Source organism: Crocodylus porosus, unplaced genomic scaffold (assembly GCF_001723895.1).
Source record: "Crocodylus porosus isolate Cpor-Errol unplaced genomic scaffold, CroPor_comp1, whole genome shotgun sequence".
In the NCBI taxonomy this organism is placed as follows: Eukaryota; Metazoa; Chordata; order Crocodylia; family Crocodylidae; genus Crocodylus; species Crocodylus porosus.
Window position 1 is genome coordinate 17,518,126 of NW_017728914.1, and position 27,273 is coordinate 17,545,398.

General features: G+C 40.6%; 1 protein-coding gene and 1 long non-coding RNA gene across 3 annotated transcripts in view; both read left to right on the plus strand.

Annotated features, from left to right (window-relative positions):
* Positions 1-27,273, plus strand: part of ATP10B (ATPase phospholipid transporting 10B (putative)) — a 299,969-nt gene that overhangs the window by 266,395 nt on the left and 6,301 nt on the right. For both annotated transcript variants that reach the window (XM_019534887.1, XM_019534886.1), the window contains exons 11-19: positions 9,073-9,261; positions 9,872-10,454; positions 10,990-11,096; positions 13,161-13,287; positions 14,990-15,174; positions 22,302-22,617; positions 24,491-24,567; positions 24,713-24,838; positions 26,134-26,334. In XM_019534887.1, the coding sequence (XP_019390432.1) occupies positions 9,073-9,261; positions 9,872-10,454; positions 10,990-11,096; positions 13,161-13,287; positions 14,990-15,174; positions 22,302-22,617; positions 24,491-24,567; positions 24,713-24,838; positions 26,134-26,334 (1,911 nt within the window). The remainder of the gene's footprint in view (positions 1-9,072; positions 9,262-9,871; positions 10,455-10,989; positions 11,097-13,160; positions 13,288-14,989; positions 15,175-22,301; positions 22,618-24,490; positions 24,568-24,712; positions 24,839-26,133; positions 26,335-27,273) is intronic.
* On the plus strand, positions 2,396-6,772 carry LOC109309975. The gene is made up of 3 exons (XR_002101102.1): positions 2,396-2,407; positions 3,905-3,908; positions 6,685-6,772. It is a non-coding gene; the product is annotated as an uncharacterized LOC109309975 (long non-coding RNA).

A 27,273-nucleotide genomic window follows, 5' to 3' on the forward strand; every position in this document is an offset into this window, starting at 1 on the left:
GTCTTGCAGGAGTTTGTGACTGTTCGACCTCGTCATCCCTTGGGGCGCTCTGGTGAACAGACATTCCCCCAGATCCTGGTGGTCACCCCTGATAAACTTATAGGTGGCCATCAAAATTAAGATGAATAATTAGATGCTATATATGGAACATTTCTAAATTTGTTATAATTTTCCATATGTAGCATCTAATTATCATAGGATCATCTTAAATTCATCCTCCCTACCCCTACTGCTACAGCAAGGAAAGCAGCGGCAAGGGATCAGATAGCGGGGAAGCAGGCATCCCTTTTCCTCTCTGTCTCCAGCCTCACCTTTTTCTCTGGCAGTCTGCCCATGCCCCAACAGTGTCTGCAACCCCCTGCACCTGCCCCCCACAGACTCTACCCCAGCGCCTGCCCCCCCCACAGGATATGCCCTCCTGTCTGCTTCCTGTAGACTGCCCCCTTCACCGCCTGCTCTCAAGAGTGTTTGACCTCACTCCCAACACAGTTTACCATCAGGTGCAGCTCCATCTCCATTTCTTCCTGGGCACAGCACAGAGCCCATGGAATTGTGGATCCTAACAAGCCCCACGGCCGCCTGAGCTGTGCCACTGCTGATTGGCTGGGCTGAGGAGGGAGCTTCCATGTGCTCCATGCCCTGGGAGGAAATGGAGCTGGAGCCCGAGCCACACCTGACAGTAACGGGGAGGGAACAGAAGCTGACTCTGGCTCTGACATGGGGCTTGAGCCCAGAGTCAGTCTCCAAAGCAACCTGCCTAACCTCCCTCACTCCCCCAATGCCTTGTACTCAAATCTAAGGCTTTCTTCCAATGCTAACTGGAGAAAAGCCTTATCTTGGCTTCAAGTAAATATGGTGTTTCACATCAATCTTATAGATGACAGCTGTTCACTGACAGGTCAACCTTCATCATCCTATTGCCCCCATTATTACATTGAGAACTCTTCTATATCCATTTGCCTTGTGGATCTTGCTATTTCAGGTGTGTACAAGGTGTTTATTGTCTGATAATATTTTCTCTACTAAACATTTCTTGTTCAGCTCAGACTCCTCGTTTTCTTCCATCGTAAAAACAGTTTCTGAAGTGCCAGTGTAGAACATCCACTTCATAGAACAAGATTTGTTTCTGTAATTGAAATAGCCAGTATTAGCTGTTGATGGGTCTGTCTTCTACTAAAGAAATAATATTAAGATATCTTCTTTAACAAATATGGCAGGGCATTAAATGAAGGCACCCAGTTATTGCTTGTACTCTGTCTTCCAGATTCCTGCCTATGCACTTTTCTCATAATGTGTATTACCTTCTGTTAAGTGATGCATAGTGGTATCTTGGTGAGCTTGGGTAAGACAGCTCCCTGTTTATAAAATGGGGATAAAAAGATTTCTTTTGCCTGTGCTGTCTTTTTAAATGGTAAGCTCCTCAGGGCAAAGACTTTCTATGTGTTTGCATGACAAAACCCATGCTTCTAGGTGACACAGGTGTGCAAACATGCGGTAGACAAACAGGACAGCACACCGACCTTTTTTAGAACTAAACAATGATTCTGAAAGATCCCATCTGTAGCATTATGGAAGAGAAGAGACAAAGATTGAATTAACAGAGCTGAATAGCAAAGTTTGTAAAGATCTTTTATAAAAGAGTATTTCTTTTTAAAAAGTGTAAAACACTCAGTGGCTACCAGCAATTTTCAAAGAGAATTCTCAAACCCAGGTATAAACAATAGATTTCATCTAGATTTTCTTGAATCTTTATCTCAACAAAATGCATCTTAGAAATAACAGGAAGGAAATGAGCTTAAAAATAACAGAAGTATCCAAAGGTCACAAACGAGGATTATAAAATTTGTTAGTTTTTAGTCACTAAATGCCAAGCTTCCAAGGGTTGTTTGCCAGGCATGAAAACTAGTAGCCTCAGGCAAAAGGAAAATTGAAGAACTTTCCACTGCTGAGAAGACACAGTGGTCCTTGGATAAAGATTAGGACAGCATCTGCTCTAAGCACCTGCACAGTGGGGCAATTGCCAAGAAAATTTAAAGCAGGAGAACGTTAACATAATAGTATCCTATGCAATATATTAAGTTTAAAAGGAAAGTAATTGCACTAAACAAAAAATATTTGGTATCTGTCACAAAATCTGTGCAGCCAAGTTAGGTAAAAGCACCATTATCTACGCAGTGATCACAAACCTACTGTAAAGCTGTCTTGTGTGAATCAGTGATGAGCAGTCTACTTTTTAATTGTGTTTGTACAATTGGTAGTTGATTGTGTATGCAAGTTTGTATGTTTTTAGATGCTGTCCCTATATCTTTAGTGCTGTTAGGATTTCAAGCTAGTCAGCTATAAAAATTATTTAAGTTTGAATGTTTTACGAGTCATCCTCCTGTGTTTGACAGGTTCTGGTGTTTGTGTAGTCTAAGAAGCTTTTGTCAATTAATATGTTAGTGTAACTCTCAGAAACAGGTGATCCTGCTGCCTCCTTTATACCTTTTGATGACGTTAATGAAAGTGGATGTGTTGGCCATGGAAGAAAACATTGTGGATTTCTTGGCAGAATAGGACAACATGATGCAAGAGGCAACATAATCTAACTCTTTAGAAGTGCTCTGTTTCTGTGTTCCTCCCAGTACGTGTCCATAGTCATGCCCCTTTGTGAAATGTTGGTTTCTCCAGAAGCTTAAAAAGGAAGGGTGAATTATGTGAAGTAATGGTGAACAGAAGAAGGGTAAGGTAGAGTGAGGAATTGACAGTCAGGGATTTTTCTCTTAAATTATTTATTAATTCCATGTGCAACCTATAAGGAAAGGGTAGGTTTCATGTAGAATTCCTTTTGCATGGCCTGTCTCTTTTTGTTTCGACTATCAGGTGTCTCTAAAGGGGCGGACTGTAAACCAGAGTGTCTACTAGCCTGGAAAACAAGGACAAGGCACATCCTAAGATTTTGCTACAAAACCCAGACCCAGAGATGGTGCATGGTCTCTAATCAGACAGAGAAAAGCTTGCAGACTTATAGATTCAGTGGGTACAATCTACACAGCAACACTGTAAATGTCCAGCAGGAGGGTATGACTCAGGCCATAGAACCTCTCCCACCACCTACAGTGATTGGGAATGGAAAAGAGAGATGTGGGTAGCCAACTGATGTAGGTAGCCAACAGTAGCAACTGGATACCTACATATCTACAAGAACAAATGAAGTAGTTGGGTATCAAAGTGTTACTAATTATCCCTGAAAAATTAGAGGTTGAGTTGAAGTGAGGTTGAAAATAGGTCTATTTAATCTATTCTCAAGAATAAAAAGACATAATATTTAAATCTCAGAATCACTGTCAAGGTCTAGCACTTATACCAGTGCTAGGAAATTTATATTGTATGTGCATGTCTTATGTTGATGTGGGTGGGAGAGTGGTAAAGAATGATAAAATCTTTATTTCAGAAAGTGCTCAGAAAGAGACTACGCCAATGACCATCATTAATTTCACGCTGTTTCAGAGAGGAATTTAGAGAAGAAAAATCTGGCTATTTACAATACTGATCTTATTGAGACAATTGTATGGAAGAAAACTGATTTATCCTTCTTATAAAATACATGAAAACAATTATGTACACTTATTGTATCCATTGTGTCCAGACTCACTGAGTTCAGCCGAGTTACCTATTTCATTCTGGGACCTACAGATGTTCTCTTATCTATGCCTCCTTCATAGTGTCTATTTGTATATCAAGTGGGAGAAATGGTCAGTTTACTTTATTCATTTGCTGTCTTGCTGCTGCTACACCTTCTCTGCAGGGAAAAAATGAATCAGATCTTGCGCTGTAAAAGAAACAGACCCAGGGATGAAGCCAGGGCTTAGCTAAGCTTTATAAGAAGAGGAGGAACAATACAATATGAAAATAAATTATGGAGCAAGGTAGAAAGTAGATTATCATTTTTTCCATGTGCCTTTGCTCTGTTTTTATATTAAGATCCCAACAGCACTCTGAAATGTAGATTTAATAAGTCTATTACTATGCCCAATAAATAACACTGTGTTATTAGATACAGTTCCTGAAGCTCTTCAATTGTCATAGGTATTGTTGTCTTTTAGCATTAGTAACTAATATTTTAATTGCTGTTCATCTGAAGGGATGCTATCAAATTAAAACTATTAAAAAATTGCCCTTTCATACTAAATCCCTTACACATTTTATAAAGAGTGTGATAAATTATGAATACTGAAAGTGTTTGAAATTTGACTGATTTTCATCACTAATTCCTTTTGTTTAACTTTTGCATTTTAATCAACTTGGTCAAAGAAAACAGACCTCAGTTTCACCTTCTGACTCGTATATATTCTGTGTCAGCAGACATGCAGTTGCCCTCTCTCACTTACAGTGCTTCATAGAAAGTGCCATGAGTTAGACCACCTCCCGCCACACAACAGACATTTGCTGTTGGGCATGGAGGGGAGGGTTGAGGGGAGGATTGAGCTCCACTTCGGAGCTGATCCAGTGGAGGAGTTGCCACCTGCAGCCTCTCCCCTAGCACCATCTCTGGTGCTGTCTGCAGGAAGGAACTGGGGCGAAAAGAGAGAAGGATGCTATGGGTTGTCCAGCCTGAGCTGGAGCTTGAGGGCCCCTATTGGGGTGGGAGGAAGGTAGGTGAGAGGACTTCAGTGTACCTACCCGCACTCCAGCTCAGGCCAGGCAAACCCCAGCTCTCAACTTCATCCTCTCCCTTTTCCCCCTCCCTTCCTGCAGACAGCACCAGAGGTGGGGTTGATATGCATCATCCCAGCCCTGATCATGCACAGAAGTTACCGAAAGTGCTCCACTTTGGAGTTCCTTCATCTGAACTCTCATTTGATGAGAGTTAATTTGTCGTGCAAGCAGTCACTTTTAAAGTGCTCTGCAGCTGTGCACTTCTATCGTGGCATGACTGTAGAGCACTTTCAGGGAGCCAGTTGCACAACACATTTCACTTCTGTGAGAGGCCATTAAGATCAGATGGCAGGAAAGCAGGTGAATCCAGGCAGAGCAAAGTTTTCATCAAAATTTAAAAATTAAAAATAAATCTTAGTTGTTAAGTTTCCAGTGTATACTCACTATCCAGTACCATAGTTAAGGGGGGCAGAAGGGGATGACCAGGGTGCCAGCCCCAGGTGCCAAGTTGGGGGAGGAGGGCATACAAAAATAGCCACCACTACACTGCTAGTTTGGCCAGTACTACCTCTGTCAGCAGCACAACCACTGATGCTACCCCATGCACTGTGCCATCTAGGGCATAGAAGTGCTGAGGTATGCTTCTGTATCTATCTTTTAAAACCTAATTTTGGGCATAACTGACCTGGTTGTGTCTCCATAACAATTACTCAATTATTGTATTTAGAGAAGTATGGTTCAGAAGTTGCAACAGAAATTACTTGATGGTAAAGTAAATAGATCTCTGTTTGCCACATGGACTTATTTTAACAGACACTAACATTATACATGCAGCTGAAAGGGAATAGAAAGACAATAGGCAAGAGAGAGAGGTATGTGAGAGTTACCACACTCTGTGGTTTGCATTTGTGTAACTTGATATAATTTAGCACCCTAGAAACATATCTTGAATATGGCATAAATAGCCAGACAGATGTTTGATAATATATTTTCAATAGTAATTATTTCATAATCTATATAAATACTGGAATAGTACATATAAATACTCCCTTGCTTTGAAGGTTTGTGTGTACATCTGTGTTTTTATTGAAATTGGGTATGTAATGGAGACATTCCATTTAGTCCACTAAGAGGTGATAAAGGTAGCAAGTAGGGCTGTGTGAAGCTTCAGGCCCTGATTCAATTCAGCGGAGATTCGACCCGATTTGGTGGCCAAATCTCAGAATCCAAATTGAATCAAAGGACTCTTTAATCTTGCCAAATCAAATCAGAACCCTCCAAATCAATTTGGAGAGATTCGGAAAGATGCAGTGGTTCAGACATAGACGCAGCTTTAAATGTTTTTTCTACATACCTCTAGTTAGCAGGCGACTGTGAATGCTGCAATGCTGGGAGGCTCCCCAGCACACTCAGCAGCAGATCTAGAAGTGGACCAGAAGCACTTCCAGTCCACTTCTGGGTCCGCCAGGGAGCATGTAGGGGGGCCCTCCCATGTCCCCCTGGCTTGGCTACTGGTGCCTCCTGGGTCTGGGGCAGCACCCGGGGTCCCCCTCCAGCTGATCACCAAGCCGAGGGGAGAGGCCTGCGTGCTCCCCAGCAGACCTGGAAGTGGACCAGAAGTACTTCCAATCCACTTCTGGGTTTGCTGCCGAGCACATGGAGGGCCCCCCCAGCCTCCCCACACTCCTATGGGATGCTCCATGCACCCCAGCATTGCAGTGATCACAAGCTGCGCTGGTACCTCAAGAAATGTAAAAAAACATTTAAAGCTGTGTCTACGGCCGAATCGCTGATTCTCTGAATCAGCATCGAATCTTCAGATTTGGCTTCATTCAGATTCAGCCACATTGAAACAGGGACAGCGATCTAAATCAACTAATCTAATCACTGGCCCTGAGTTGGGCCAAATCTGAATCCAAATCGAATAGGGCCTGCTTCGCACAATCCTAGTAACAAGTATAATGCAGCTGGAAACACAGTTGCCTCTTTTTTTGTTGTTGTTGTTTTTGTTTGTTTTGTTTTGCTGCTAGTATATGATGTATCTAGATCAGAGGTATTCAACCTGTGGTCCATGGACCCCTGGGGGTCTGCAGACTATGTGTAAGGGGTCCGTGAAAGATCGTTATGATCTATCAAAAGTTTGTGCATACCCGCATTTTCAATTCAAAGAGATCCACACCTCCATTCAAAATTTCCAAAAGGGTCTGCACATCCATTTAAAATTTTCTCGGTATCTGAAAATGAAAAAGGTTTTTTCATTTGCAGAACCACTGATGTAGATCTTTAATTTGTTTCAAAGTTATAGTAGTTACATCAGAGGAAAAAGTACAAGAGGGTTTTCTACAGCTAAAAGGCTAATGCATAATCTCGGTTTGTCTCTGGATTTAACTCAAGCTGTGTTCTGCATAATGAGCAATAGATTTATTTTCAGTTATTTGAATGATTTAAGAATCACTATTCACTTTAGTAAGCAGAAGATATAATGTAACATATTCAGCTGGCCACAACACAATCATAAAGGCGTTGATTTAGTACTTTTGCATACTTGGGGAACTTACAATAACTGTGCCAGGTTACAGGAGGAGAGAGCAATGACTGATATGAACTAGGAGGAAGCTGAATCACTTTGGCAGTGGCTTAAAGAAAGCATCCAAAAGCCTTGGCTCATACAGTGGCTTGTACTTTAAATGTGGAAGCTCTTATTAAACCCAGCCTTGAACTAAATCCAGTCCTTGCTAGCATGAATAGTTTTATTTTAGAAAGAAAAGCTGTCTCAGATACAACCTTGGCTAAAGGGATTCCATTAAGTAGTTTGATTTGCAAAATTAGGCTTCTTGTTGTTTGTTTAAGTAAGGTAAGAGCGTACCGCATCAGGATACATGGAAATTTCAGTTTAAATGCTTTGAGAGGACATAAAAAGTTCCTCCTATTTGGTACTTAAAAACACTGGTATGAAAAGCCAAGCTAAACGAAGAGCAAAAATGTAAACATACAAAAGCCCCGCGTTTCAATCCAGTTAAAGCGACCACAGCTGCCACTGCAGCCAACCTTGCCTCTACTGCTGCCCCTACTACCACCCCTGCTGCCCGAGGCTCACACCCTGGTTGTTACACCTCTGATCACCACTTAGATCCCTGTTGAAGTTTCAGTCAACATATTGGTCAGCGGTTTCAAGAAACTGCCCTCCCAGGTTTTAATGCAAAGTTAGAGCCATGGTATAGATCAGAGCTGTCCACCTGGTGGTCCATGAGTCACATCCAACCCAGAAGGGGTTATATTGCAACCTGGGCTCCTGTCTGACCATTGCTTCCCTCATTGCTCTGGCTGTCCCCTCCCTCTGGCTGCTAGTTCCAGCCTCTGCCCCAAGGGGTAGGGCAGTGTGCCCGGGAAGCTGAAGGTGAGGCCAGGGTGCATCGAGTTGTGTAGTACAGCAGTGGTGGGGGGAGCAGGGGAGGGGAAGGCAGTGCAGTGAAGGCATAGAGGAACTGTTTGGCACCCAGCCCAGTGGCTGATGCCTCACCTAGTGCAGCTCCCAGGGGCATAGAAGTTGGACATCCCTGGTATAGATTGTACAGCATATATTTAAACTGTCTATCATCCAGTTCCATTTTGACTTATTCTTTCTGTAACCCTATTAAAGTGACTACCTCTGTATCCCATTCTAGATAGATTCTTATCCAGCAGCCTAATATCTGGGCACCTTTTAATATCATCTCTGAGTTGTTGGATCTTCTCTTCTTTAGGAAATCTCTTGTGGCTTCATCAGCAAGGCTGAGAGAGAATTAAGAATATTACTATTGAAAAGTATGCGGTTTGATACCTTTCAAGTTCATTACTGTGCATCTTAGAGACAAGTTTAAAAGTCTGGTCTTTGTTTTCCTTTCTCTACCTGTGTTGAAGAGCTTTCAAGGATTAAGTTATTCTCCACTTACAAATTAATTTCATTGGGATATAGTGGGTACAAATTAGGACAAAATTTGCCCTACTTGTGGTGGTAAATAAAGCATAAAAACATATAAAAATGAGCGGGTATCCATGCATGTCCATTTATCTTGCACATCCCTTTAATAGGTGATGGAGAGAGGATTAGAGTACTGTCATTATAATCATTGTGAAACTGTGAATTTAAACAGTAGAAAAGCTTTATATGTGAAACTTTAGAAAGTATTTTATATGTGAGTTGTTATAGATGAGGATCTTCTGTATAAGAGAGAAAGAAATGTAACATGGAATTCTCGTGTGTTTCCTGCTGACCCTCCATTTATGAAGCAATGGAAATTATATCTTTTTTTTTCTTTTTCTCCCTATGCTAGATAGGCTAGGTGTTTATTCTGCACGTCTTTCCTTTGTAATCCTAAAATAACTAATAGAAGGGGCAGTTCTGGGCACAGTCATAAATGTAAGATTCTTACTGAATACATTCTTCTCTTTCAGGAAAAGGATGTGACCCCTGATAGCAGACTATTGAGGAAAGTGAGAGATGCTGCCCTCCAGATGGAGTCCTTGTCACCTTTTACATCTAAGGCTACCTTCTCCAGCACTACAGCTACTACTGACTTTTTTCTCGCCTTGGCCATCTGTAATACTGTTGTGGTCTCCACAGCAACCCAGCCGAGACAAAGGGTAATATAACTTGAAATGCACTAGGAGAGTAGATTCCTTAACCTAATTATTTAACAAAAGTGAGAGCATTCAGTAATTAAATCTGCAGTGAAGAAAATGCACCATTTTGGAATTGCCTTTTGTTTCTCTTATTTTCTGTCCGCAGTGATGACTGATGCATCACCAACAAACCACACATGCCTGTCTATGTTCCTTGGTAATTGTTAAGAGCTTGCCAGTCTCCAGTAAAATACATAGGCATGGCAGTCTCATACCTGGAGTGTTCCTTTGATATTTTTCCTTATTTACTAAATGAAATATTTAGTCTTGGACACTTTAAGGTTTAATTTAATTCCTTCAGGCAATTGGCAACATTTTAAGAGGTGCAACTCCACCTTTGCCTATCAGGTATTAGAAGTCCATCAGTAGAGCGCTGGCTGAGTTAAGATACCAACATCACTGTAACTTTTCTACTGTAAGTGCCTTGACAGAATTAGCTAGAAAAAGGTGGTAGCATTTTTAATGCTATTTCTTAGATGAATATCAGTGCTCCGAGGTTTGGAACTATGACAGTGGTTCACATTTGTTTCATTTCAGCTGTAATGTACATAATGTCTTTTCACGTCTCAAGGTGACAGCCCCGCCTCTGATGAAGCCATCAGGAATCTCCTTGGAGAGGATTCTTCAGCTGTTTCAACGGCTAAAATTAGCAAACCTTAGTCAATCTTTCTCATTGTCTCAGTCCCGTTCAGACCTAGGAGCCAGTTTTGAAGCAGAAGATAATAAAGAGAATCCAGCTGCCCCAGACTCCTGTGACAAAGATGATGACAGCAATGGTGGTGGTAGAATTGTGGTTCGCAGGAAGAACAGCACAGGGACTCACAATACTTCTCTGGATGAGGCTTTTGAATCTGTTACTCAGGGCTCTTTGCAAGCAGAATTGTGTTATGAAGCTGAGAGCCCAGATGAGGCGGCCCTTGTCCATGCTGCCCGGGCTTACAGTTTCACTTTAGTGTCCAGGACTCCTGAGCAGGTAACTGTGAGGTTGCCACAAGGTACCCTCCTGACTTTTGACATACTTTACACGTTGGGATTTGACTCTGTCAGGAAAAGGATGTCTGTAGTGGTGAGGCACCCCGTTACCGATGAAATAATTGTCTACACCAAAGGAGCAGACTCTGTTATAATGGATTTACTAGAAGACCCTGCCAGAGGTAATCAGCCAGAGAGCTATGATTATTATTGTTAACTTGTACATGCATAAGAACTGGAAGTCGGCAGTCCTCTCCTGAATAAAATGTTTTATTCAAGCTTTAATATATAGAAGAAAAATAAGTTCCCCATAGTGTTATTTCTGCACCAACGCCAAGGTTTTTGTTTAACGTGAACAATGCCTGGAATATACAATGGGCTAATTAAGATTCACAGAGAGTCCTAACCCATATGTGAATCGTGCAATAATTGTGTCATAAGGGCCCGACCAATGTATTTTAACTTGGCAACCATGGCACTGTAATATAGAGAAGACCAAGCAATGCTATCCTGCATGTTGTTTGAAAACTGAGGAGCATGAATATGCTTCAGAAGATATGGAATACAAAGCGAATGCTTATGATCTGTGAAAGGCATTGCTGTTATGTTAACACCCAAGCTTCCATTTGGCCTGTCCGTCATCATCGTTACTTTATGGTTGTTAGGTTTGGTATGATCTGTGCTTGAAACAAGTGACTGACTGGTTGTATGTGACAGATGGCACTGATGTGGAGAAGAAACTCAGAAGAATACATGCCAAAACACAGAAGCACCTGGACCACTATGCAAGGGATGGCCTAAGAACCCTGTGTATAGCTAAGAAGGTGAGAAGAAATTGAAACTGCTATCTGCTAATTATGTTCTGCACATGAACAGATTTATGACATGAAAAATCAGTGAGTTTTGAGCTCTGTGTCAGACCTAACCCAGTCTCTAAATGCCTAATTTAGGAAGGAATCTTTCAGTATGGCTGACAGACCAATAACTGCTTCTTGCACTTTTTTCTAAAGCACCTGGCCACATTGGGTGCAGGATGCTAAAAAGATGGATCACTAGTCAGTTCCAATACGGCAATATTTCTCCTATTTAGAGTGATCCCAGACAAGATTGAACAAATCCATTGTCTGTTCCTTAAATTTCATTTAGCATTCAGCTTTCAAACTTCTTGCACTCAGCCTGGAGTAGTGTTTTTTAGCCTGGTGGTTTAATGGAGAAATTGTCTGGGTGCAGCCTAGGGCACAAATCCAAGAGATCCCAGAGATCTACAGTGCAACCTTCAGAAACTGTATGTTGATTTACATTCATCCTCACTGGGTATGTCTACATGCAATTAACACTCATAAAGCTTACTGTGCAGTAAAATACTTTGCTGTGAGTTTTCCCTGAGTGCACATTTACACGTGCACCTGTCAGGAGCAAATTTGCTCCTAACGGGAGCAATTCGGGGCAGGGATTCTCCTGCTGTGCTCTGCTACTATATGGTATCCAAGGGAAGCTCTAGGCTCCCCTGGGTGCCAGCCTTGGGCTGCCAGGGGGCACCGGTGTCAGGCCTGGGCTCTGACAATGTCCACTGCCCCCTCTGACAGGGGGCAGACAATGTCCACTGGCCCTGCAGCAGGCAGCTCCCAGGCCTGGACTCTAAGATCAGCTTGCCCCTACCCCTGCAGCTGCCTGCTGCTAGTTCCAGTCAATCAATCTCTATTGAAAGTGTTAAGACCATTTTCTTCATTGCTTCTTGCCCTTGCAGCCTTCAGCTGGACAATGCTTGAATACCATATTTTTTTCACATGCAATATGCACCATTTCCCAGAAAGCAGCTTTTGTAAATTGGAGTGCACATTATATGCAAGAAATACTGTAAGAGCAGTTTCTGTTGGTTTAATAAAATCTGTACCTATCCATTGGGAGCTAAATAATTAGCAGGCTCAGCTCCCTGCTACTACAAAGAATTTTTTCCTTCATTCAGCCTTTCATAAAACAAGGTATATATTATATTATATTATATTATATTTTATATGTAAGAAAATATGGTATCTTAAAGACATCATGATCATTTGTAAACAGACTCTGGTAGTTATAAATCACACTACGATTCAAAATATCAGTGCCCTATGTTTTCACTTTAGACTGAGGTGTACTTTGCTTAGATTCAGTGGGTGAGTCAATTCTGAAATTCTTGCATTGAAATATTTTTATAACCATATTATTAAATACTAGACACGTGATTGTGACTTATAGGGCAAGACTCAGGGTATGAGCCAACATATGTTTTAACCGCTTAAGAAAGGGTGTCTGTGATCTGCAGTTACAGGAGTGCACATCAGCTGTTACTCCCCAATGGTTATATCTGCATGAAACTCATAGCATGATACAAGTTAGCTTACTTTGACCCTGAATGAATCAGAGTTCAAGTTGGAATGGTTTCGCTACACTAGTGTTGCCACAAAAATCATACAAACCTAATAGTTGCATCACAAAAGCTTATATTGGCATTCATTGATATTGTTCCAATTGTTACATCTGTCTGCTCACAGTGATGCTCAAATGTGGAGGGCGGAAGGAAACTCATTTTAAAATGTGAGCGTCTTCAGTAGCTGAGCAGAACATCTTCTGAAAATGTCCTCTAAATACTTCACCTCAATGATCTCTACGTAGGCAAACTTTCCATTATGCATACTGCTGCATGAGAAACTTGGCCCGGCAAGAGGTATCCTTCCTCAAGTAAACAAAGGCCACCTTCATTCTAGAGGTGTTTACACACTTTGATTTGTGGTCGTCTTTCATTCTGTGAACATTTAAGAAGGGGTATGTTGGCTGCATACAAAACTTGCGAACTACTGTTCAACTTCAGCCTGAATATACAGCATACCTTTATTACTATTGTGCAGGTTTTGAGTGAAGAGGACTTTGAGAAATGGGCCAATTTTCGTCGGGAGGCCGAAGCAGCAATTGACAACAGAGATGAGCTACTAATGGAGACAGCACAGCATCTGGAGACCAAACTCACCTTGCTAGGTAGCTAAAAATAAGACATGCTGAGTAAAATAGTTCTGCTCTGATGTGATGTTCTTGACAACCAAAGGACAATGCCTTAAACAAATGTATATTAAAAGGTCTTCTTGTGAGGCTTTGCCAATACTAGGCCCAAATGTAAATAATTATATACCAACTTTAAATCAGGACCCAATTTCCAAGGACAGATATTTTACACACTTAAACCATATTTCAAATTCACTACACATCTATCCAATGTATACCTGCCTGCCAATGGATTTATGATATAGCTGTGTTCTTCCATGCTTTCTTCGCTTTGAAAAAGTTATTTTTATCATGCACAAAGGTATCTATCAAGGTGCTTCCTCATCACCCATCACTATAATACAATTATTCCATTAAAATGTTTCAAGGTCCTCTATCTTGCATAAGCAAGGTTTTTCAAAGTTGTCCAAGTTTATTCTTTCTCTACAGATATGACTTTCTTTGTCATCTAATGTATATAATTTCAGACTGTTTTTCTAACTTCAGATACACAATCTCTTCAAGTATTTAAAAAATCATGGTAGTAACCACAAATACTGTTGTCAAAGTCACAGGACAGTTAGTTCCAGTCATCTAAAAATCTGTCACTTTTGCCAACTATAAAAATGTTCCATATGTTCTATATTTAATTTTCTTCATAAGTATCCTTCTTATCTTCAAATACCTGTCTGTAATGTACAATATCACTAGTAGATCATCTTCAAGTTGACCTTCTGGAAGGGATAAGAGGAGGAAAGTTGTATATCTTTCATATACTGATTTATCTTCAGCATGAGCTTGGCTTTTGCTTCAAAGATTGCTTATTTTGAAAGAGGAAACTTAATGTACCTTTCTCCTCCTTTGACAGAAAAAGCATCTAACTTGCCAATAGAAAGTCTTTCAATGAAGTACTCAAGATTGACTGTAGAATCATCTTTTTTCCAGTTCCTGGGTGCATGTGTGCTTGTAGGCCTGCAGCCTAGCCCCACAATTTAGCACCCTCATGCCCCAGCCACCTCCTCCACCACCCAACATTGCCACCCAGAGCCTGGCCCTGACCACCCACATCCCTTGCCTACCTGGAGCTGCTCTGCCGCAGCTCAAACTAATGCAGTCCCAGGTGCATGTGTAGATGCTACGCCTGGGAGCGGCCGACTCCAGTGCAAACTGCACCAGAGTTTATCCCATTGCCTTAATGGTACATTTAGATGCACCCCCTGTGATGAAACCAGAGTATAGTACCTACAAAAATGCATATAATCAATTTAGTTAATATATTGTCATTACAGATTTTATTTTTTGTAATAAAACATTCGAGCATAAAACAAAATGAATAGTCATTAGTCACTGGTGGCTGGGTCATTTTAACCTTAACCTGAATGCAATTTTTAATGTGTTTAATCACTTTATAAATATTTAATATTCATCTATATGTTTTCTACAGGACAGGTGTGAGACATGCGGTAAATACAGGAAATCAACAAAAAGTTTTACCCCAGTGTCAGATCAGTGTAAGATTAACATTTATGCCTTGTGAGGTCTTTATCAACCACTGGCTAGTAGCATTGGCTTAGCCATAAATAAATGGTGGATCTTGCTTTACGATAAAAGTTTTGAATATTTTTTTAACATAATCTCACCACATCCCTCACCACAAAGGGAACTCAAATCAGTTCACTTAATCCTCCTCTTTCTCTAGGAGCAACAGGGATCGAAGATCGGCTACAAGATGGAGTGCCTGATACCATCGCTGCTCTCCAAGAGGCTGGAATACAAATCTGGGTGCTGACAGGAGACAAGCAGGAAACAGCCGTTAACATTGCATATTCTTGTAAACTTCTGGACCAAAGAGACACTGTTTTTACTATTAATACTGAAAATAAGGTACATCCAAAACAAAGGGAGGGGCTTGATGAAAAGTTTGTGCGTTACTTTAATGATGTGAGGTTTGTAAACGTTTGTTTTCATGTTCTATGAAAAGCAAAACAAAAATCTCAAAGTACTATTAAGAAGTGGTCGTAGACTCCTTAGACTGTACATAACACTGTGATTCTGAATCCAAACAGGTTTTATAGATGACGATTTTTAATTCACAGGTTCACAGAAATGTATGGCTGGAAGGGACCTAATGAGATCATCAGGTCCAGCCGCCATGGTCTGGGCAGGAAAGACTGCTGGGGAATAAAATACAATGAATTTTTCCAAATGAAAATGATCTTTAAATATTTACTTGAATCCTGTGCTTGAGAAGGAAAATAATTTGCAGTTTAAGATCCCATACTAGTGTTGATTGTTTTAAATTCAATACTTTATAGCTGCATGTTCCCTAATAGAGTTAGACTTAATAAGACATTTACTAGAGAAGGTTTATCCCAGCCTCCTCCTGTGTCAGCAACATTTACCCTTCTCAAGATAGTTCTCACTGACCTATAAAGATTAGATTGTTTTTTACATAGTGTCGATATGCACAATATTACCTGTGTTTTCACTGACAAAAAGATGTTTTACAGAGACTAGAAAAGGCATACTCTGGCAAACTGAGGGTTAGATTTCAGGGTCATCATTGTCAGTCCCTGCTACTCAACAAAGCACAGTGAGCTTTCCATGGAGCAATCTATAGCTATTTATGAAACCACTAGAGCAGAGCAGGGAAAATGGAGGGCAAACCCTTGCAAAAGGGTAAGTGCCAAAAAGGACAGATGCGAGTATAAACATTTCAACCACTGCTTTTTCATAACTTGAGACAACAGGATAAGACACTGTGAAACATTGTCCTGCTCTAGCTGCACTGAAGGTGGGGGGGCAGCTACCATTAACCTGATGAGGATACTAACTGTCCACTTACTTGTCAGCCCATGGCCAGCTTATCTCAGAGACCTTGTCCAGACCTGGACATTTACTCCATGAGAAGTAAATGAACCATGCAATAAGAGTTTAGGTGTTCCTAGCAATCTAACAGGAAATGGCACAGAAGGTGAGTTAACACTGGAGCCCCGTGGAAAGAGTTACCGATTTCCCATGTATTGGAACACCAAACTCTAAGCCAAAGGGAGCTGGTGTTAGATGAGGAATGTGGCAACCAATCAATTAAGCACTTACACCAACCCTTGCACCAATCAAAGGAATTACAGTAGGCTGCCTACAGCCCAGTGCTACCCTGCCGCTCAGATAATTAATAAATTAGACTACACACAAGGAGGAGGGGTAACAAGTATCTATATTTGGATATAAACAACACACAATAACAATGGCAATCTCAAACAATATACATTAATCAACACTAATGAACTGCAATACAAAACCACTCTACCCGAGTGAGGGCACCAGAGGGCAACTTCTCACTCTCACACTGCCAACACTCACACAGCCTGTCAGCTGCACCACTCACTCGCACATGGGAACAGCGAGGAATACAGACGGGAATATTGGTTGCCACCTCTGACCCTCACCCACTCTGCACTCACTCTTTCCCTCACAAACACAGAAAGCAAAATTAGGGATTCAGCTGACCCTCCAGTCTGGCCTGATGTTGGCCTTTGGCTGCCACCCTAGCCCTCGGCCACAACGCAAAGTACTAACCACTATATGATCACAGCCACACTGATCCTCCTCAGTCAACAACGCTCTAACCCTCCCTGGTCAGGGGTCACCCGCACACGCTCACACTGTTTATGGAGAAATGCACCAAACAGCCAACTCCTGAGTGGTGGAGACACTGCTCACTTTCAACCGTTCAGTGGTGGAGCTATACAACTACGATCACATGATCCACTCTCTACACACCAACAACAACCAACCAGCCAACTCAACTCAAAAACCTTTTTCTCTCTTTCTTTTATAGGTTGACTTATCAGTCACCTATCAATCATTCCAGTAACCAATCACCCATCAATGCACACAACACTCTACATTTCACATGGCCTTCTCGGCCAGTGCACACAACACCTGTTGTCATCCAAAAGTACCCGTTCATTTCACCTCATGAGGTCTTTCCCACCCTACTGAGGCTCAGTTACATATGTTCTCCTCTTAAAACTGGATCAACTCCTAGGAAAAGTTCACCCAGCCTGGAACTGCCCTGCCCATGCTAGGGGATGCTGCAACCTTGGGCGCCAACATTGGAACCTTATTTGAAGGACAAACGGCCATAAATGGATTTAATATTGACCTCAGCTTACTGGTGAACTATGCAAGAGAGTTTCAATCCATGACTAGCTACCCAGACTAAGATTATTGGCTCCAATGTGAATCTGAATGCTTCAGCATCGTGTTCCCACTAAATATATATACATTCTTTAATGCATAGCGACTGCCACTTCAAGCCCATTCTACAGTAATGATAGTAAATGTTGGAGCATGCTAACTTGGCTGTTACTCTACTACCATCCTTTTTATAAGCACTTTTCGGGTATTTGAAGACTGTCATCAAGTCCCCCACAGTTTTTCCTTCTCCAGACTAAATAATCCCAGTTCTTCCACCTTTTTCTTTTATGAGTCATGTTTTCTAGACCTGCAATCATTCTAATTTTGAGGTCAGAGGACAGAGAGATCTGTGTTGTTGGTCTTAGGTTGGTCTTGCATGGAATCAAAGATTCCCAATTCCTTCATTTAGTTTTTTTTGAGTCCAGGCTAATCATTGGGCATTTATACACATACCTTTCTGTCCCATGATATGCCAGATATCCGCCACTTTGGAAAACACTGAGTTAATCAAGCCTGCTCCACATGTGAGCTGATGTGCACTGTGCTGCGCCACATGCAGTTGTATAAGCATCAGTATGCAGAAAATTGTGGCAGTGCACTTTTGAACTAAAGTACCTCCAAGCTGTTTTAGTTCAAAAGCACACTGCACCATTTTCTTCGCACTGACGCACATTTTGCCACTCATACAACTGCATGTGTCACAGTGCCGGGCACTTTTCAAAGCGCCCAGCACTGCGGCACTTGCACATGTAAAAAAGCCCATTAATCCTATCTGCTTCAATGTTTCTCTCAGTAGAAGCTGCACCTTTTATTTACCTCTATAGAGATATGGAAAGGGTTAATTAAATAATTCAAGTACTTTGAACATGAAAAGTGCTGAATGTTTTTTATTATGATGTATAATTTTGTAGACTAGTTAGATGTCCTACTTCCTGGCTTCTTTTGTCTGTGCTTTGCAGCTCCCCAAACAGGAATAGGATTCTATAAAATGTCTTTTTCTTTTAATGTCTATGGAAATAGGAATGCATGCAAAGACGATACAGAATTTGGCACAGAATATGTTCTCTGCTTCAATGTGTAAATTTCATCTGATATGCGTGTCTGCTTAAAGCAAAGTGGAATGAATAAATTTAGGCTGGGAATTAGAAGGAGGTTTCTAGCCATCTGGAACAGTTTTTCAATAGGTAGCTACTGCTTTTAAGATGGAGCCTGATCAGTTTATGAAAGAATTTTGTGATGTAGTTGTCTGCCATAGTGAGGGATTTGTCTCACTGACTCAAGAGGTCTCTTCCCTTCCTAAATTCCTATGTATTTTGCTAAGGCGTAATGTCTTGTGAAATTGAGCTGGTGAGAGATACACGCATTGCACAGACACTTGCCTTTGCATTTGAAGTTCAAGTTTCTGGTTTCTAATGGGTGTTTATGATACTTCTGTCAACAGATATAAGACAGAAAATGACACCATTTGTGACATGACTGATAACAGGAGTTTACCATCGAGTGTGACATGGTTTCTATCCTTCCTCAGTTTTAACTCAGTAATGTAAAAAAGAACATTAATATAAAAAAGCTTTTTACTAGTAAAATTGTCAAGTCCATAATCACCTAAAGGCTTCATAGGAGTCATCATAACTAGTTGACATTACATGGCAACCGTGGATGTGTATGTCAGATTCCTCCTGCTCCAAAGGCACAAGCCCATCCCAGTTAAGTTAAAGGGAAATCTCCATGAACTTTTACCATGTGGGAATCATAACACACAGCCAGGCTTTTTTATCCTGTCCAACTGGGGCCACAGTATGCACACAGTAGCCAGTTCACTACTAGAGTAAAGTTCGGGTCATTATATTGGAAATTTTACTCTCATTAAGTCATTTTTTAGCCTTCTGGTCATGCAGCATTAACCTTTTTGAACATAGCTCCTTAAGGACAAGTGCATTCATCCTCAATACAGTGTACTTGGACAGTAAAGATAAATATACCCAGTTAGGAACCTTGAGGTGCCCTTTTTTCTACCCAAAGTCATATAACCCAGGCTTCATTCCAGCACAGTTAAGAAACTTCCTGGACCTCTATATAGTCTACTGCCACCACCTCTTGTTCAAACAAACTGAGCACATTACTCTTCTTGGCTCCTCAACTTGCTACCTAGTTTGATTTTCAGTGTCAAACCATTCTTGGCTTCTTATCATTATCCAACTTCCTCCTTTGTGGAGGAAAAGTGAAGTTTGATAACAATGTCAGTTGTCACCAGAGACAGGCAACTGTCAGTGAAAGCTATGAGTTTCTGGCATTCATAGTGGGAAAATGAAATTTGCTGGGTTGACTTTAAGAAAATTGAGTTTCTCACTAGACACAGATCTTTCTTTTAATTACATGGACTCATTGTGACAAGCGTGGCACCCAAGGGCTGCTGTGGTGCCCCTTAGTAGCTGCCCCAATCCTGTCAGGCCCTTGCTCCTGTCTCCCAGGGTCTTGCCCTGCTTCCTCTCCTGCCATGCCTTATTGTTGAAAGTAATACCCTCCAAGGCCAATGAGCCAAGTTGCTCTTGCTCCCCCTCTCCCTTTCTCTTTCCCAATATTCATTCCCTGCCCCCACCCCTATGTGCCTTAAGGGCTAAATTTGCGGTCTCCTTCCACCCCTGCAGGCATGCCCAGGCCTCGCAGTTGTTACTCCATTGCCATTTGATCCCTTGTTTATCCTCAGCTTTACTAACTTTAGCCTACAGGCTACTCTGGCTGTTGACTGATGGTCCCACTGCCTCTGGCCTGACTTTTCTAGCCTTCACTGGGATGGCTTCCAGGCCCGTGGCCCTGGCTTGCCCTGTTTCAGTCCCCATTGTGTACCTTCCCAGGAGCAAATCATTTCTCTCTATCTCCTCTACAGCTTTTGGGTTTCAGCCCTACACAGCCCACCGGGACCCTGACCATGACAGGTCTGCATGCTGGGTGCCCCTTAGCACTTCTTTGGCCTCCAGTCTGTCCCTTATAGCCGCATCCAGTCCTCTGGTTAGACAACAAACCTAAAACACAGGTATCCTGCACTTGCAAAGCTCACCTCCCACAAATGATAACTCCCAGGGATAAACTTGTTTCACCCTTATGGATAGCCCCATTTCCCTGGGGGTTGCCTCCCCACAGTCAGTATTTCCCTGTGGGAGCTCCTTTCCCTGCAGCCTGCAGGGCCTGACTGCCCACCCAGGCTCAGGGACCATATTTATCTGCCCCGGAGTCCCACCCCCTTTCAGTAATCTAGCTTCCCTTCCTGGTCAGGCACTGAAGTCTCTAACCCCTTAATCAAGGGTCATCTGGTATCCGGCCACCCCACCCTCTTAAAATGCCAGGAGCCTCATCTCCCTGGTGCTTGTTCCTTCTGTCTAGACCAGCTGCGTCAACTCTCATTCTCTTCGCAGATGTTCCTCACAGTGCTCTCTCTCCTGGATGCCATTTGCCAGAGATCCCCCCCACAACCTTCCTGTGGGCTGCTTTGGCATCTGCTCCAGATGCACCGATAGTGTCTTCTCTCCCCAATTCCTTGAGTCTGAGTAACAGGGTTTAGGTCCCCTGTTACACTCACCAAACACTAGACATTATATGACTCCCAGGTAGCAGACCACTAACCAGTCTCCTTAGAGTTAATTCAAAAGTGAACTTTTATTTTCAATATAATTCCTGGTTTACACAGAGAGAAAAGGTGCCTCTGCTCAGGAGACTTTTTACAGTGTTTTAGAAAGCAAGCTTGATGTGGCTTTCTATTAGATGTCAGAGGTACATTTGATTTCAGAACCTCCCACTTAAGTGTAATTTAAAACTTGCAGCATCCTACACCTGTACTTTATGCAACATAAAATGAAAATAACATTTTAGAACTGAATCACCACTCAGTAAGGCTGACAGAGAAGGTAAAAAAGAGTGATGAGTTCTTCGGGCTGCCAATACCACGCCACAGAAAATGACGTTCGCACCAGTAGAGACCTGGGTAAATATAGGATTGCACAGTGTCTTGTCCCGTGTTCTTGTCGTGTCTTACCAAAAAAAAACTTCCAAATTGTTTAAGTGCCCCCTTCAGTATGTTTATACTGTTTCAGTTGCTAAGGATTGTATGCATCTAAAAGATGTATTTGGTTCAAAATGGGACAAATGCAAAAAAGAAGGAAAGGCATTTGGGGATTAAAACACAGGAATGAGCACTGTTAGAACTTCTGACATTGCTTAGCAGGCCAGCTGAAGGATTTAAACCAGTTAAAGCAAGTTTTTCTAAATCATAAGAACTTCATTTACTGTGTCAGGTCCATCTTGCCCAGCATCCTTTGTCAGCAGTGGCAAAAAATCCCTGACTACTCTTACTAATCTGGATTTCTTAACTTCTCTGTGGCAGACTCCCTTTTTTTTGCAGAAATATGAATGAGCTTTTACCATCCTTCACATGAGTGGTGAGGCTATAGTCATTATTGTTAGTAATGCCTCATACTCTTTACATGCATACAACAACAAATAATATTTTTTTTTCTCCAAATTCTGAGCACTACAAAGGCAAAAGTAGATTAAGTCTTCTAGTATGTACTTTCTTTTCTTTTTAAATTAATGGTCATACTGTAGACCCATAGCTGCTAAGATGCTCAGTGTTTTTAAACATGTGGATGGAGGAGCTGGTAATAACATTGAACTAATCTCCAGTCTGGTAAACTAGTGCTTTCTGCAACCAACTGGTCATAAAGCTCCTGTGATGTTTACAACAATATGTCTACTGGTTATATTGTAAAGTGATAAATAGCTACGTTTTCAATAACATACTCATTTTCTCACAGGACACCTGTGAATCCCTCTTGGATTTGACCTTGGAAGAAGTGAGAAAGAACTGTGGTGTTAAAAAAAGCAAAGGAACATTCTTTGGCATTGGTCTGCCATCTTCTCTACCAGCTTCGACAGGCCCTGTTCCTGAATTTGGGCTGGTTATTAATGGGAAAACATTGAATATTGTCTTCCAAGGGGAGCTAGAAAGAAAGTTTCTGGAGCTGACAAAGTACTGCCGCTCAGTTTTGTGTTGCCGAGCCACTCCTCTCCAAAAGAGCAAGGTGGTAAAACTAGTTCGGAGGCAACTAAATGTCACGACACTGTCAATAGGTACTAAGTTTTCTTTGTCTCTTGCCCCCTAATGCTAATTTGATCATGTGCTTGTTTACTTCATTGAGGGTTATGAGTGTATACTGAATATTGCTTTATATTCTTCACGCTGAGGTTCAAGCTTCCTTTAACACAGACGTAGTAAAAAGATTGTCAGATTGTTTAACCTCAGCAAACAGCTATGTATTGTAAGTTAAATTTCCTCAGGAAGAATCTCATTCTGCTGCTGTGGAGAAGCTTCACCTCCCACTAAAAGGTACTCGCTTTCCATGGTCTACCACTCATTCTCTTCCCCTCCCACAGAAGCTGCTTCCAACTATTCTAGCTCTGAGAAAGGAGGGAAGACAATCAATAAGAGCTCCTGCTCTGTATTTTAATTATTCCCTTTTACTGCCTTTTTTCTGAGTTGGTCAACAAAGTTACATACCCAGATCAGTATTAAATACTGATTTTACTTGATTTTTTTCATTTGTATGTAAAGTAGTTAATGGAAAATCCTTGAAGCATCATGTGTGAGCACTTGTAAGTAAGTCTATTAAAAATGCTTGCAAAGCTGACTTATCCCCTTTAACACAAAATGCTCAGTAAATCAAATAAAACATAATGTGAGAGGAAAGGACTGATAAATATCTGAATTTCTAGATTTTCTTTAGAGTTCAAAATATAAACTTCATTTATTTATGCTCTTTTTCTAATCAATCCTCGCTCAGTCTATGTGATTACATGCAAACCTAACTATTTGTCCTCTAGTCGCTGATCATGAATGTTCTTCCAAAATTACAATGGACTGAATTGTTGTCTTAAAATAAGTTTTTTTACACTGTATAATTTGTAGTATTTCTGTGTGTCTTTGTAACTGAGTCAAAGAAATTTGCAGAAAGGATCACTAAAAAAGCATTTCACATTATTATTTGGTTTTCACCAAGGGGAAAAATATAGTTATTATTGTATTAGTGTGCTTCCTTACTGAATTCCAAGCAACACAGAGTGCTTGCTAGATGGAGCAAGATGAGATTCGTTAGCAAGTCATCACAATACTTAGTTGTAAGACAGTTTATGTTATAAACCCTATTTCTCACATTCATCATTTTTAAAAATATTCCCTCAGGCTGAATTCTCCCTGCTTGGCGTCTGCCTAAAATTGAGCATTTTAGGCCTTTTGTAATGGGGAAGGGGAAGGATGGACAATTTTGTTCTCACTTGTGGCTTTAGTTGGTGGATTTGGGGAAGGTCATAGTCAATAAGTTGAACCTGGAAAAGCAGATTTATATTGTATGAAGTCCATAACAAATGGCATGTGCTTTAGGAATTTGAGAAAATATTGTAGTTCAAATACATAACCATAAGTATCTCCTACTCTGTCACTAAGTCCACTATATAATATGTACACTCACTTAGTTTAACTAAGTCTCATCACCTATGTAAAGGTAATAACTTTATCTGCCCTTTACTGTTAGGGAAATTTTACAACTGATGACACCAAAGTGACTCACCACCTTACATGCTCAGGGTATAAAGTACAGAGATTAAAATTTTGCTCCACTGAATTCAGTGGCAATTTGGCTATTGACTTTAGTTAAGTTAGAATTTCACCCCAAGACTTAAAGTATTCAGAATCTCAGAGGAAGTAGATTTCCAAGTTGAGAATAGAACTTACCTTTCTTGACCAAACGACACAGTCAGACTACTAACCATAAGGTAGGGCATCAGCCACCTTACTATAGATGCACAGTATTATTAAGATTCCCTTGATTTATCAGTAATTTATTTTTAGATCTTGTGTGGAGATAAGCATAGAAGCTGAACCAACTAGCATCATAATTCTTTCCTAAATGTTCATATGTCTTAAAGTCAGTTCTTTTATCTATTCCAGGTGATGGTGCAAATGATGTGAGCATGATTCAAGTGGCTGATATTGGAATTGGTATATCTGGTCAAGAAGGAATGCAGGTAATCCTTTAAGTTAGTCTCTTTTCTGAAATCTGTTATATAACTTCCATGCAAAATGCATGCAGTAGTAGGTTGCTGCTTCACTTTGACATATTGGATAGAGAAACAGATTTTTAGTGAACAATTCTGATGCTGTTTTTTTGAGGCTGTGATGGCCAGTGATTTTGCAATATCTCGATTTAAGCACCTCAAGAAGCTGCTTCTCGTCCATGGACACTGGTGCTATTCTCGCTTGGCAAAGATGGTGATTTACTACTTCTACAAAAATGTGGTAAGTCAAAAAGGATCCTGAATACCTTAATTTACTTCAGTTAAGCTATCTTAAAGTACTTCTGCATGTTCCTTTAACTTCCATCAAACTAATATTCCTTTTTTCTGCACTTAACCAGTTTGTTTGCTTCCATATTCACGCCTGCTACTGAACTTCTGAAGTGTTGGGAAAAGCAGTATCTAAATCTTCCACTGCAGAAGTTTGATACAATATTATCCTAAAGGAGGAAAAATCTCAAAGTTTAGTAACATGTATTTACTAGCTCAAGAAACATTCCTCTAATACCCATGAGTCTCAAAGTAAAATGTACTACCCATTTACATAAAGAACGGAAGATTATTAGTCTGAGAAAATGGGAGATGACTCTCCATTAGACAACAGTCGCCTGTGAAACCTGTGAAATTTTGTGTTTAATTTTATAGGAACCACTTGCAAGCACTGGTGCAGTCATATCTAGCATTTTTATTAAAAGTTTAATGTATATGCAAATGAGCTATGCATTGAAGAATAATGTAAAGTGGCTAAACTTGATAGTAATACAATTTCTGCAAAGCAGCGCAAACAAATCCATTTGACTTGAAATATGCTCTGAGCATGAAAGACTATTTACTGAGAATTCAAAGCATTTCCATTTAATTTTTTTAAGTCACAATTTTAAATAAGAATCATGGCTTTATCAGTATTAAAATTTGTAGTAGGAAGCAAAACTTTTTTTCCTGAATGAGCATGGTTTCAGATCCTAAATGATAGTTATTTGCATCATGAAACAGCTCTCTAAACTGGGATGCTGCTGTACTATTATCTCCCCAGTTCTATTAGAAAGAAAAAGACCCTTGATTCCACAATCAAACCCAATTTTATTACAGGATTTATAACCTGGTGCTCAGAACCATGAATAATTTATTTAATTACTCTTTTAAAGGAAACCTAACAATATGAATACACTCTGATGCATCCATTTAAAACTAAAATATCCCATAATGGTTTTCTACATTGGTTAAATGTAGAAAGGCCAAGCTACTTGTTTAAGATAACTATGGAGAAAAGGATGTGTCTTAGAGAAGGATGACTCGGACACACCCTATATCCCACAGGACCTATTGACAGGGACCAACTAGGAACCCCAAAGAGAGAAACATATACCAGCACAATTAGGGATGATCCAAAGAAGCAAACCTGGAAGGTGTGTGACTTCATGATTCTAGGAGTGCAAAATTTAATCATGTTACTATACAATCCTGAACATTCAGGATGCTGAAAATATGTACTACTAACAGATTGTCTCTCTTCTCCAGAACTATGTCAATCTACTATTCTGGTATCAGTTCTTCTGTGGATTCTCAGGGGCCACCATGATTGATTACTGGCAAATGATCTTTTTCAACCTCTTTTTCACTTCCTTACCTCCCATCATTTTTGGGGTATTGGATAGAGATGTTTCTGCAGAAACACTTCTAAGTTTGCCTGAACTATACAAAAAAGGGCGAAATTCAGAGGTATGTCATACTGGTTGTTGACCTGGTGCAGTTCTGCTCTTTTGTTGGATGAGTCAGTAGAAACCTAGATGCTCCCCCAACTTGAAACTACTTTGCTTGGTTTGATAGTACCCATCCAAAGATTGTGTAATTGCAAGAAACCAGTGGCTAGAATCTTAGTAGAAATGTTGATTGGATGATATAAATGGGAAGGGGAAGTGTAACTTCATTAACATTAGTGGAGTGATGAATGAGGCCCCATATATTGAAACCACAAAGAGTATACGCTTTAATATTAGGAAGGTTTTATGTCTCTGACCTGAGGAAAGATGAAGTGTTTGAGCACTTAAATAAAGGATTTGCTTTTCGTGAATAGGGGAAGGAAGGTAGCAAGAAATAAAAGCAGAGTTGCAGTGTAAAAAATGAAAGCAAAAACAGCATGCCTGTCCCATAGTTAAACTCTGGTGAGGTTGGAGGATTTTAATGTAGAGGCGAGTCCTGAAGGAAAGGCTTTTAAAGTGAAGATCGCAGTAGAAAGTGACAAGTAAACCAGAGGCTTTATGTCAACAGAAGGCTGGCAGGCTCTTTGTGTACTTTTCTGGACTTATGTTTTGAAAAAGACCTTTTAATGCACAAAATACTTCTCGTTTTGTCACTATTACAGTTCGCTGTCCAAGCTGCTTCAGGTCTGGACTGTTTCATTTTTCACTTTGGATACTCAGAGCTTGATAAAAAAATCATGGCATATGAAAGCAATTATTAAAACCTTTTCCTCAAAGTCCCTGTCAAGTTCAGTGTGTCAGGCTGATCTTTTTATTTATTAATTTATATGCACCATTCATATATGTACATGCATATGCATTTTTCCTATTTTTCCTATGTCATTTTAAAATGTTGAGCCTAAATTTGACTCAGCTACTAATTACTAGCAGTTAACCATATTTTTCCCCAAAGGGCCTG